The sequence below is a fragment of the Rutilus rutilus genome (assembly GCF_951802725.1).
Source record: "Rutilus rutilus genome assembly, chromosome: 11".
In the NCBI taxonomy this organism is placed as follows: Eukaryota; Metazoa; Chordata; class Actinopteri; order Cypriniformes; family Leuciscidae; genus Rutilus; species Rutilus rutilus.
The window spans coordinates 16,467,821-16,481,762 of NC_140216.1; the positions used below are offsets into that span (position 1 = coordinate 16,467,821).

The 13,942-nt window shown below is 39.2% G+C and overlaps 1 protein-coding gene across 1 annotated transcript in view; it reads left to right on the plus strand.

Moving 5' to 3' along the window:
* Positions 1-7,492, plus strand: part of arid1ab (AT-rich interactive domain 1Ab) — an 88,052-nt gene extending 80,560 nt beyond the window's left edge. The window contains exons 13-20 of the mRNA XM_084424158.1: positions 1,370-1,502; positions 1,628-1,800; positions 2,281-2,422; positions 2,623-2,733; positions 2,881-2,980; positions 3,069-3,897; positions 3,985-4,115; positions 4,206-7,492. Of these exons, the coding sequence (XP_084280284.1) occupies positions 1,370-1,502; positions 1,628-1,800; positions 2,281-2,422; positions 2,623-2,733; positions 2,881-2,980; positions 3,069-3,897; positions 3,985-4,115; positions 4,206-6,110 (3,524 nt within the window). The 3' untranslated portion in view covers positions 6,111-7,492. The remainder of the gene's footprint in view (positions 1-1,369; positions 1,503-1,627; positions 1,801-2,280; positions 2,423-2,622; positions 2,734-2,880; positions 2,981-3,068; positions 3,898-3,984; positions 4,116-4,205) is intronic.
* The last annotated feature ends 6,450 nt before the right edge of the window (positions 7,493-13,942 follow it).

Sequence of the window (13,942 nt, forward strand, 5' to 3'; positions counted from 1 at the left end):
TAAATATTAATCCTGCATGTTCTGCGTGTCTCTGCGTGAATGAATGTTACAGACACGCTGTTTGATTTACCACACACACACACTTAAGCAAGCTTGACGCTCACAGTGTTTTCAGTCTCTGCTGCCTCACGATATGAGAACATGAATGCATGAACTTCATCTCCAGAGCCGCTCTGAGAGTCACTTCATGAGCATTTTACCGTTTCATTTGAGAAACTATCGTCATACACACACACACAAACTCAAAGGTCTTTACGGCAACCTGTTAAAATAATAGTTCGGTTTAACTTGAAGAAATTGACAAATAATTATATTAGGCTACTGTTGTACAGTAGATTTAGCTACGTCTCAATGTAATAATAATACTAATAATGTGTGAATAGAAAGTTGCTTTCACTTTTTATAAACAATGTTTACTTTTAAACAGCATGTAACCTTCAATGTTTATATGTATTATTTGCTTATGATTACCGTCATAAATAAACTCATTGAATTTAATATTTTTTTCAAATAGTTAAATAAAATGGAAAAATAGTTCCAACAGATTTAGCTGTGGTACCGATATTGGTACAGAGAACTGTAAAATGTTAATGGTATTGGTACCGACTACTGGAATATCGTGACATCCCTAACCGGATGTTTTTAAAAGCTTTGCTTAAATGTGTGCTATAAAAATCTGCTCATTAACATCTGTTGAAATGGTGCTTGGACTTGGAAAACAGTATTTGATACGTCACGACTTAACAAGTGGATAACTAAATGCGAAAACACCAAAAATGGGGCCTCATTTGTAATGTTATGAATTGCATTTGAGTACTCTGCCTGTTTATCTGAATCATCAACCGATCCAACTGACCACCCATGAGGCATATTGCCTCATCTTTCTCGGCACATGACTAAGCACTTAGCTGCTGGTTGAGTGGTAGTAATGGAGACTCTGTCATGCTGGGATAAGGAGTTTTAAACCTTAGGATGCTACTCTCTGAGCACTTAGCTGGCAGAGCACCTCTACCTGTGTCATCGGTGGGGGAAAGTCCTCAAATGAGATAAAGTGCCATGAAAAGCAGCTGATTTCAGGCTGGGGAAGGTTGCCAAATGAGCCAAGCTCAGTACATTTCCTTGAAAGTGTGTCGCTGCATGTTGGCATGCTGTCTGTCCACACTGACGGTGAAAGTGCTGTGGAAACAACAAACGCAGCACTTCAGAACATATTTGATGTTAAATTACAGCCATGTGGAAAGGGATTTTTGTTTTCTGGTTTGTTTCTTAAAGCACAGTGTTTACTATTCACACAACATGACCACCTAAACTTCCTTTAGGATTTGCTGACTGACAAATCTGATATTCCCCCCCCCCCCCCACACCCCAGCTGGATCAGGATCGTTACAGGGTCCTCAGACGCCTCAGTCGACCAGCAGTTCTATGGCCGAAGGTGGTGACCTGAAGCCCCCTACACCTGCCTCAACACCGCACAGTCAGATGCCACCCATGCCTGGTGCTAGGTACATGTCAATACTGTGCCTCTCTGTATCAACTGTATTCTCAGTTTTGGGACAGGACATTCAGAATTAATTTCAAGGGCCACAGTCTCTCTCATTTGAGCTTACCGGCATTATGTCTCACACAGGAGCAGTGTGAATTTACAGGACCCGTTTGCTGATGGTGGGGATCCAGCTTTTTCCAGGCGTAACTCTGTTACCCCCAATTCAGGTTATCAGCCTGGTATGGGTGGACCAGACATGATGGGCCGCATGGGGCCTTATGAGCCAAATAAGGACCCCTTTGGTGGTATGAGAAAAGGTGACTCTTCTGGTCATATCCTTACAAAGTAATATTAAGGATCTCTTTTGTAAATTTTTCTGTTTGTTTTCTTTGTAATATGAAGTTATCTCTCGTCAATATGTACTAGTCAGTTACATTCTGGCCCAATTTATATGATGAAATCTTTATAGTTGTCCTGCTATAATATTAAGCCAACTCTGTTACCAGTTTACTCAGTGTAGCCAGTTTGTATGTACTTTGCTACATTAACATTTCAAACTTTCTGCTCTCAGAAGAATTATGCACATCCTATGAATCTTATCCCAGTTGTTAAAAGGCTGGACAAATTTTATTTATTTTTTAACCTGAAATTGACTAATTATACTTGTAAGTATAAGTTGTACTTTTAATGATTTGTCATGTAGTAAACAACAGACTATGATAAGAATTATAAGTGGTACATAATATTTTAGTATACAAAAGAGGGTGTTCAGTGTGTCTCTCTGCTTGCATTTTCAGCGGGTGAGCAGTTCATGAGCCCAAGTCAAGGCCCAAATAGTGGCATGGGTGAACAATATAACCGAGGCGCCCCAGGACCTATGGGCAATATGCCGATGGGTCAAAGACAACAGTACCCATATGGTCCAGGATACGACAGAAGGTGAGAGCATTTAATTGTGTTTTACCTTTTTATTAAATTTAGCCATTGAATTTATCACAGCTATGAAAACACTACTGAAATCTGATGAAGTGTTAATATTTAGTAGCTTTGCTGTGATTTTGACATTCCAACACAACCTAACCAAGGAGTAGTGTCTTCAGTTGCGATTTTTAAAATGCCATTTCTTTATTTCCTTACAGACCAGACTCAAGTATGGGCCCAGATGGCAATATGGGTCCACAACCTAACATGATGCCTTCTGGTGCAGATGCAGGGATGTACTCACCCAACCGGCCCCCACAACAGCAGAGGTTAGCGTTCAATTAAACTACACATAAAACTTGCTAAATGTTTATAGGCTTAATTTTAATTGCTTATTTCTATTGTTTGCTACTCACTATTAAACATCCATGCTTTTTGGGGCTTTCTGAAACTGGATGTATTTTTTTGCTTTGCAGGCATGATTCCTACAGTAATCAATACCCTGGCCAAGGTGCTCCCCCTTGTGGACCATACCCAAACCAACAGTCAGGAATGTACCCACAACAACAACAACCGGTCAGTGCAACATAACCTTTAAAAAATTATTGCATTATTGGTAGCTGTGTTATTGCCTAAGATCTAAAAAAACCTTTCTCTCATATAGAATTACACGCAGAAGAGACCGGTTGATGGTGTTTATGGTCCTCCTGCAAAGCGTCATGAAGGGGACATATACCCGTTTAGTGGTCAGCAGCAGGGACCCCAGGCCCCAGGTGGACCTCAGTCCCAACCAGATATGTATAACCAGTATAATACCTATCCAGGCTCAGACAGACGCCCACCTGGCCCACAGAGCCAATTTCCTTTTGGTTTCGGGAGAGATCGAGGACCTAACATGGGTGGTCCAAACTCCCAGCCCTCCATGCAGCCACAGATGATGGGTAGCTCCATGAGTGTGCCCTCAGTCCCTGATGGACCCCAAGGTCCCATGTGGCCTGGGCGTAATGAGATGAACTACCCAAACTATCATAATCGCCAGGGGCCCCCTGGTGTCCCTTCTCAAGGTCAAGGCTACCATAGCATGAATCGTTCTGAAGACATGATGCCTTCAGATCAGCGCATGAACCATGAGGGATCTTGGCCTGGCCATGTTAACCAGCGTCAGCCCCCATACGGGCCTGGAGGCTCTGGGCCACCAATGTCCAGAACTCTTCAGCCCAACTATCAATCCTCTCAGAACCACATTCCACAAGTGTCCAGCCCTGCACCCATGCCAAGACCAATGGAGAATAGGACCTCACCCAGTAAGTCTCCATACATGCACTCGGGGATGAAAATTCAAAAGGCTGGACCTCCAGTTCCTGCGTCACACATTGCCCAACCATCAGTGCAGCCCCCTCTGATCCGGAGAGACGTAGCATTCCCACCAGGTTCAATAGAGGCATCGCAGCCCATTCTGAAACCACGTCGTCGGCTTACCATGAAAGATATTGGTAAGAGGGTCATAGCATCGTTCCCATGAATACTTGTGTCTTGGTCCATTTATAGTGTTCTGAAAGTTGGGTTTTGTTTTGTTTCAGGAACACCAGAGGCTTGGCGAGTCATGATGTCCCTCAAATCAGGCTTGTTAGCTGAGAGTACGTGGGCTTTGGATACCATTAATATTCTTCTCTATGATGACAACAGCATTTCTAACTTTAACCTGAACCAGGTCAGTAAATTCTATAGACTATATGACTAGGGATGTGTCAGGTTGGTCAACTAGTGACTTATCTATAATATGTCTCTGTTCCCATTGCAGCTTCCTGGCTTCCTAGAGCTTATTGTTGAGTACTTCCGAAGGTGCCTCATTGAGATCTTTGGCATCTTGAAAGAGTATGAGGTTGGAGACCCTGGGCAGCGTACCCTAATTGACCCAGATGCCATTGACCCTGAGATGTCTGATGAGGAGGGGCCAGAGGCAGAGCAGATGGAAGAGGAGGATGAGGATGATGATGATGTCGAGATCAACCCTGTTCATACGTCACAAGTCCAGGTCAAGCAGGAGAAAGAGGAGTCTATGCAGGGTCAAAAATCCAATGAAAAGAATGACATAGAAGAGAGGGAAGGTGATGATATTTCATGCAAAGATCATCTCAGATCATCTACCCCACTGCAGGACACGAGTGCCTCCCAGGAGAGGCCAAAGCAGGCTAGTAAATTTGACAAGCTTCCCATCAAGATATTGAGGAAAAAAGACCCGTTTGTGATTGGGCGCACTAGTAAATTGGGTCGGCGGCAAGCTTTTGATAGTGGTCTTATCCATTGGAGTGTGGGTGGTGGTGACACCACCGAGCATATACAAACCCATTTTGAGAGCAAGATGGAACTCTTGAAGCATCAGAAACGGGTGCCAGTGAATGTTGAGCCACGTAAGAAGGTATCTCAAGTAGTGGAAACTGTTATGGATAATGTGCAAAAGGCTCAGACAAATGAAGAGCAGCAACAAGTACAACCTCAGTCATCCTCAAATCAACCATTGTCAGAAGGTAAAAGTACTACAACAGCAAGTACGTCGGCAAGCATAACGGCCACTATTGATGACGTTCTGTCGGCGAGGCGAGGCTCTGTGACTGAGGAAGCAGTCAGAGGCAACCTGAATAGCAACAAGGAGAAAAATACGTTTCTCTTTGGAATCGATCTTGCACAGCAGAGTCGCAATATCAAGATCTTGGAAGACGAGCCACATAGCAAGGATGAGACGCCGCTCTGTACACTCTCAGATTGGCAGGATGCCCTTGCTCGTCGCTGCATCTGTGTTTCCAACATTATTCGCAGCCTTTCCTTTATTCCTGGCAATGATCTGGAGATGTCAAAGCATCCAGGGCTTTTGCTGTTACTTGGTCGGCTTGTGCTGTTGCACCATCGACATCCTGAACGCAAGCAGGCACCGGTTACCTATGAAAAAGAAGAGGAGGAAGATGAAGGTGTCAGTTGCGAGCGAGACGAGTGGTGGTGGGACTGTCTTGAGGTTTTGCGGGAAAACTGCTTGGTCACATTAGCAAACATCTCAGGTCAGCTGGACCTCTCCATCTATCCAGAAAGTATTTGCTTGCCACTGCTGGATGGCTTGCTCCACTGGGCCGTGTGCCCTTCGGCCGAAGCGATTGACCCCTTCCCCACGCTGGGGCTCAACGGGACACTGTCTCCCCAGAGACTCGTCCTCGAAACCCTTAGTAAGCTTAGCATCCAGGATAACAATGTTGACCTCATTCTGGCTACACCACCTTTCAGCCGCTTGGAGAAGCTCTACGGCTCCCTTGTGCGCATGGTCGGTGAGCGCAAAGTGCCCGTCTGCCGGGAAATGGCGGTGGTGCTGCTAGCTAATCTGGCACAAGGTGACAGCGTCGCGGCCCGGGCTATTGCTGTGCAGAAAGGAAGTGTTGGAAACCTTCTTGGCTTCTTGGAGGACAGTCTTGCAGCCACCCAGTTTCAACAGAGTCAGGGCTCGTTACTGCACTTACAAGGTGCACACTTCGAGCCCACTAGTGTGGACATGATGCGGCGGGCGGCACGAGCCCTGTACGCTCTTGCCAAAGTGGAAGAGAACCACTCGGAGTTCACGCTGTTTGAGTCACGGCTACTGGACATATCTGTGTCCCCACTTATGAACTCTTTGGTGTCCCATGTAATCTGTGACGTACTTTTTCTGATCGGCCAGTCATGACAGCCGTGGGGGTGATCATGTTTTTCCCCACTCGTTTTTTTATGTGTGTGTGTCTGCGTGAGTGGAGAAAATTTAACAGCGAAACTGACTGACTGTATGTTCATTTTTTTAATTTATGCAAAATCACCTCAGATTCCACTGTCTATCCTGTCTATCCTTGCTTTGCTCTAAAGGAAGGATATACCATTAAGTCCCGATGGATTTGACATGTATAAGAATTAAACTAACAAGGATGTGCCGATCGAGATCCTTACCTGCAAGAGTGCGCTGCCCTTTGGACTTTTTTTTTTTTTGTAAGGAAAAATAAAATTACAAAAAAGACACAAAAAACAAAACTGTAACCAAAGTTGCTGTCACGTTTACAGTGAGTTTGGGGAAAAATTGTGCCCATATTCACCTTCCGGGTGAGGAAGGGCATGGAGACGACCATAATCTGGTTCTTGGAGGCTAAATGGACTTGCAGACTCTGGTGTGTGGTATAAATTGCTGTAACTTTGATTAAATATATACTTAGCCCTAAAGGAACCAGGTCGTTGGCTGTGAACAGAAATGTAAATGGGAGGCCTGTGCAGTAGATTGTAGGACTTTTTTTCTGTACTGTACACCTTAAAACTGTAAACATACTGTAATAATACTGTTTCACACTGAGATAATGCTGGCTTGGCAGCAAAAAAACTGTAGTTTTTAAAAATGATTTTAGTTCGTTGAGAGAGGAAAAAATGGCTTTCCCCCCAAAGTTACGTGAACCTACAACACCCCGACCTCTTCTTTGTCCCTCGATTGTATGACTTGACCCTTAAAGAAATCACCTCTTAGGACTGGTCTTGAGCTCTAGATGCAGTCCAGGCTGCAGTGTATATAATGATGTTGTAAATTACACTTTGCTCTTTTTCTTTCTCTCTCATCTTATGGCGCTCTTCACCGTTTTTAATCTTTGACGAATTAAAGGTTTCACTCAACAGATCTCTCATTGCGCATTGCCATGTGTTTATTTACCACTTTCCTCTCCTTACATCTCTGGTTGTAGGGATGCAATCTTTTGCCCTTGCGATCCCATACACATAACATTTCAATTCCTTTTTTTTAAAGCTGTAGAGGCATATATCAAACCAGACAAGTCCATTAACTCCAACCGATTTCATCATCATTCACCGGAACAAAGATACAATAAACAAGTTTGTTTTCCCCTCTTTCCCAGCGGTTTCCTTAGTCGATTCCAGTGCTATGGATTCATATTTGTATTTCAGATGATGTAGCTAAAATCTTGTTGTAAATTCCTTTTCCCCCCCTTTTGGCTTAATGAATATCATTTATTCCGTATGAAATCTTTATACTATATGTTCCACGTGTTAAGAATAAATGTACATTAAATCTTGGTAAAACGTTTGTGATTGATTTATTTATATCAATTATCAGTTTTGCAGTTTATGAATTTATACACGTTAAGATGTATGCACTGCATTTGTTGCATTTTTGATTACCACATATATTTTTCCTCAGTAAAAAAAAAAAGTGATACAGTTGTGGTTGGAACCAAGTAAAGCAGTTATAATGGAAGTCAACGGTAATGCTCAGATGCTAGTGTTTGGCAAGTATAGCCACAAGTCTTAAATGTTATACATGTTCAATTGTTGTTACAATCCTACAAACTGTATGTGCACAGTTGCTGTCCAGTAATTCCACATCATGACAAATGCACAAGGTCAAAATCCTAATATGTATGGTGACAGTTACGCAACTAAAGTTTGTTCACCTAGAACCTTAGTGCCACTGCAAAAGTGATTTGGACAACTTCACAGCCTAATACCTCCTATTCAGGTAAGTGCTTAAATAAGTCTCACATTTCTGCTGGTAAACTTTCAAAGTGAATGTCCCATTTAATTCCATTGCAAATGTATTCTGTAACCTGTAAAAATGTATTTCTGTTGTAATCAGTTATCCTTCAAGTGCTGTTGATAAGAGTATGAATTATATACTTAACAGCTTCAGATTAGGCATCTATATGTATTAGTTTTTAGCTGTTTGATGGAGGCCTGACTCTACATAAGTGTGTCTGTACTGTAGTATGGAAGATTCTACGAAGTTACATTTTGTTCTCCCCCCCCCCCCAACCCAAAGGAATAATTGCACACTGTAAAAATACAGGCTTCTTTAGGCTGCTTACATTAGTAGAATAAGTATATGAAAGTAGAATATGAAATGTATGCAGTTTTCAAAGAGAAGTTGATTAGCATAGTTAGGTTTTGCATTGCAATTATAGTAAAAACAAATCCATTAACATCAGACAATCCAATCAAATAATGAATCAAAGATATTTTAAACTTGCAGTTGTAAATGTAGGCTACTTAATTACGCTGGAAAGCGAAGGTCAAGTCGAGTTATGCATACACAAAGGTGCATCCTGCTAATGCAATACCCAATGTAGCCCTGTTTTTATGAGTAACGAGCACTTTAAAAGCAATGTATTTTATCAATCTCTCTCACATAACATACAATCCAAATGACCGTAATGATAACGATAAAATAGATCCATATATCAATAACTCGTTTTGGTTTTAAGAAGTTGTATTTTATACTTTTTTTTGCAAAACATACAGAGATTACATGTTTATGATGTATCTATTTTTTGCCTCATGCTAGCAATGGACACGTGGTTACATATCTCCTTAGGAATATTAGAGCACGCAATGTTAATCCCACAGCTCCATCTAACGGTTACAAGCAGATGACTACTTCACAATTATTTAATTTTTTTTACCAATACATAGCCTACTTAGAAATAGATTAAAGGCCGGGCAGGGATGAGTGCAATGGATGCTGTTTCTAAAAATCGGAGCTATCTTTTTACACACTGCCGAAAGCTACGCTGCAATTCGCAGAAACAGCTGGAATCCAGATAGCGAAACGTGGATTTAGGGGTAAAATTATACCCGAAATAATGTGTAGGCTAGTTCTTTAACATGTTGGGCTAGCCAATTTGACAATATATAACAATGATATATAATTGATCATCCGGATTTAGATCTACCTATATTGTATAATAGTGTTAGTGTAGCACAAAGCGTTTTCCCCGCGTCAAAATGTAGATTTTTTGATGATGTAGAACATCTACATAAAATGTAGAAGTAGAAATGTAGATTTTTCCCCGCGTCAAAATTAGTCGATTTCTGAACACGTGCCAAGATCCATGGGACACTGGTTCTTTTGTAAGTTGTAAGGAGCAGTGTCGAGGCCAACTTCCTTTCATTTAAGAAGATAATCGTTTGTTTTACTCCTGTTTTCGCTGTTTCCCTATGAAATCCAGTCATGCAGCAGGATGCTCTGCCACTCAGTCCGGATGAAGTGGGAGTGTGTTCCGGCGGGAAAGTGACGTTATTGCTCTCCTTATACACGTAGTAGCTGTTACTTTTCTCAGCGCTGGTCAACGTGGACAATTTACAGTAGCCTACACTGTAAAACATGTTTTCATGATTTGTTATCACAACATTTTTCTTTTGTCAAATCAACTTAGATCATTAATGTGGTTCAGATAACAATATTTTGAGTTTCTGTTGATTAAACCAATCTCCATTGTGTATTAACTCAAATGTTTAATTTAAATTAACTCAAAATTAAGGCAACCAGGTTACTTACTTTTTAAGGTAAACCAACGATACTTTTTATTTAATTATTTTAAATAGTGGTGATTAGCCTACTGGAGAGTATTTTCTTTCTTTCGTTCTTTTCTTTTTTTAAAGCATAGAAATCATGTCATAGAATGTGTAAATTCTTATCGTATAGTCTTTTTCTTATAATAGAAGTGCACGAATGTCTCCAGTATGACAAAACGTGTCCGGAGGCTTGAATCATATAGACATAATAAATACATAGACGCAGGGCCCTGACCAATTTGCTGCCCTAGGCAAGATTTTACCTGGCGCCCCATGCATCACAGCCCATTTCACCCTGTCATTGTGTTCATGATTTAGCATATATATATATATATATATATATATATATATATATATATATATATATATATATATATATATACACACACACACACACACACACATTACAGCAGAACTGTTTCCAACACTCATAATAAACCATCATATTAGAATGATTTCTAAAGGATCATGTGATAGACCGGATGTCACATGTGACACTGAAGAATGGAGTAATGATGCTGAAAATTCAGCTTTGCATCACAGAAATAAATGATAATTTAAAGTACAATAAATTGAAAACAAATTATTTTAAATTGTAATAATATATCACAATATTAATTTTTTTTCTGTATTTTTGATCAAATAAATGCAGGCTTGATGAGCAGAAGAAACTTCTTTCAAAAACATTAAAAATAGTAATGTTTCCAAACTTTTGGCCTGTACTGTATCCCCCAAAAACTGCACAACTGTAGAGTAAAACATTAATAAAAAAGTGATAATAAAAAATGCGTCTTAAAACTGACATGATTGTACAAAATCACAGTCTGGGGACTCAGAACTCAGAACAACTGCTAACATTAAGTTTAAGGTAAAAATAACTGCCATGAAATTATAGTATCTTACTCCTATGCAATAAATTGTTCATTCACTACATCTCTTTACCTCTGTCTTTATCCTCTTCTCTTCTTTTTGGCACTGTATCTATCGCAGACTGCTCATTTATAATGTGTCATGTAAATTCGGCCTTCCGTCACAATCAGGAAACTTGTCTAGAACTGGCGCGAGCTGCCAGGCCCGTTTCTACGAGCTATGTGTTAACAAAAGCAGTGCTGTCTACATTGGATGCGGCGTCGGGCACGCTACACAACAAATTACCAACAACTGATCGCGCGCGCGCTCTGTTTCTGACGCACTTCAAGCACTCGATGGGCGGGGGAAGATTGAAGAGCCGGCTTTTTTTTTTTTTTTGCTTTATTTGGTAGTATTTCGAATTAATGGTTTTAAAATAGTAGCCTATTATATATATAAAAAAAAAAATATATATATATATAAAAAAAATTCACTCGTTCAATCATTCTGGCGCCCCTATGGATGAGTGGCGCCCTTAGCATTTGCCTATACCGCCTATGCCGCGGGCCGGCCCTGCATAGACGCCCTATTGGCCGCTGGATCGTACGTCAACGGCGCCGCGGAGGGCAACTTTCCCATAACTCTCATAACGGGAATTGAGAAAAATGCCTGCTTGGGGCTGTACAAATCGCCGCACAGTTGAAAACAGGTCTCGGGGAATTACTTTTCACAAGTAAGACTGAACATTTGTTTCTGGTTGTATTTGACATTATATAATTAGTAGTAGCCTAGCCTAACGTTAGTTGGCCACCGGAGTCAAAGTTGAGACATAAGTTGACATGATTTACATTATAGCTAGTTTTAGCTTAAATTATTATATTTTATATTATAAAGTAGGCTACATTTTCTGAAATCTAAATATTAATCTAGCCTATATTTTCTTAAAACCGACTTTTATGACAAGTAGGCTACTCGTTTCGGGTAGGTAGGCTATAGTCACGATTTCATTTAGCCTACTATTTTTAGTAGGCTATGTCTATATTATTCTGCAATTGATATTACATTGTATTTGCTATTATTATTATTATTATTGTTGTTGTTATAATATTATACCACTTGCGATTATCAATCATAGTTATGCTGTTAAATTACTGTAGCCTACTAGTCACTATTTAACTTATTTTTTATTGTCAATAGTAGGCTATTATATATAAACTATATGCTATTATCAATATATTATTATTATTATTATTATTATTATATTATTGTACTTAGCCTATATTATATATTTGTTTTTTTTGTTGTTTTTTTTGTTTTGTTTTTTTCCAGAAAAATCGCAGCTCATCCGTTAACTTGCATTTGTTTACAGCGCAGTCTTGCAGGGTAATATGGCGGACGCGTTGACGTATCGCAGCAACGTTCCAAAGCGACAAATAGGGCGTATATATGTATTCATTATGTAGGCTATATGGTTTATCATAGACATAAGGTTTGAATGCCATGTAGACTCATCTGTCTAACCATTGACCGATCGTCAAGCGCCCTCTAGTCTAGAGAAAGAGCAATGTTCTGTCTCATCATTATTGGCAAACATTTTCGCTCAATCCGAAGTAGGGTGAATTAACCCTCAGAGAGTCTTCGGTCACTTCTGACCGAAAAAAATTCTGTTTTGAATTTTAAAAAATCACAGCTTCATCGGAAGGTTATGATACTTGGTGACTTTTATGGCATTAGGTATATGTATGCAAAAAAAAAATTGAGGTCATGATCCGAGCATGCTAAGTGGTCGTAAAAAAAATAGTCACACTCAGTGCCTTCGGTCAAAAATGACCGACCCATAGGAAATGAATGGGAAATTTACAAAAACACAAAAATTCTCTGAATTTTTGTCTGTACAATCTACAAATCGGCCACGATTCTAAAAAAAAGTACACCGCAGTAAAGGGGTGACACTCTACAACATCAAGAGTGCAAAAAATTCACACCCACCCACACACACACACATAGAAACACACTTTTATACACATACACACCAATAAATTCAGATTACAAAAAATCTGTTTTGAATTTTTAAAAATCACAGCTTCATTGGAATGTTACGAAACTTGGTGACTTTTCTGGCATTAGGTATGTGAACACAGAAAAAAATTGAGGTCATGATCCGAGAATGCTAAGTGGTCGTAAAAAAAATAGTCACACTCATGGTCTTCGGTCAAAAATGACCCCCATAGGAAATGAATGGGAAATTGACAAAAACACAAAAATTCTCTACAAATCGGCCACGATGCAGAAAAAAAGTGCTCAGCAATGAAGGGGTGAAACTCTAAAACATCAAGAGTGAAAAACATAACATAATTAATAATTATAATTAAAATATATATATAATTAATATAATAATTATTAAAATTATTAAAATAATAATTAATAAAATGTTATAAACCTTGGCAAAAAGTATTATTTGACAATTTAAAAAAAAAATACAATCAATCCACATCTTAAAAGTAAGTAATTTGGTCCAAAAACAACTAGAATTCACAAGCATCTCCATTTAGAGCTATTACAGGCATCTAGTGGTAAACCCATGCAATAACATGATTTATTTAATTTTATGTTTAATAAATTGATTTATTTTTTTTATTTTTATTTTTTTTCTGAAAGCCTAGTCTCTATTTTAACTGAAAATACCGCATAGAAAAATAAAATAAAAAATAATAATAATTTAAAAAAAAAAACATTATTTTCAATGGCAAAAAATGGACTATAAATATTGCATAAATATTAATAAGTTCAATCAAATTGTCTCAAAATACTAAATTAAAAAGAATAAATATTATAGAACAAAAATAAATTGCATTGGTTTTTACTGGGATGGAGGAAGTTTCATTTTTAGGTGTCCGGTCACTTCTGACCGGGAAGGCACTGAGTGTGACTGCTAAACGAAGACTCTCTGAGGGTTAAGGGTGATTGGGACAGTTTTTGAATTTCCGCCATAAATTTGCGGAATAAAAATCCGCCATAAATTTTTGTTCAGGACTTCTTGCCATAAATTAAAAACATCAGTCCAACACATGCTACATTTCTGTAATAGGCCTATACTGAAGATGTTACCTATCCATTTGAACAGGAAAAAAGTTTGTTATAATGAAAGGATGTTACATATAGGCCTACTTTTTATGTAAACTGAGCCAAAACCCATTTTGTTGGTAATATTTGGGTGATTGTGACAGCACATCTTTTCATTAATTTAGGTAGTCTAAGCATATCTACTGTATTGCACAAGTTAGTTCATACTTTGATATAATGCAATTTTGCTTTCCCTGTTCATTGTTTAGA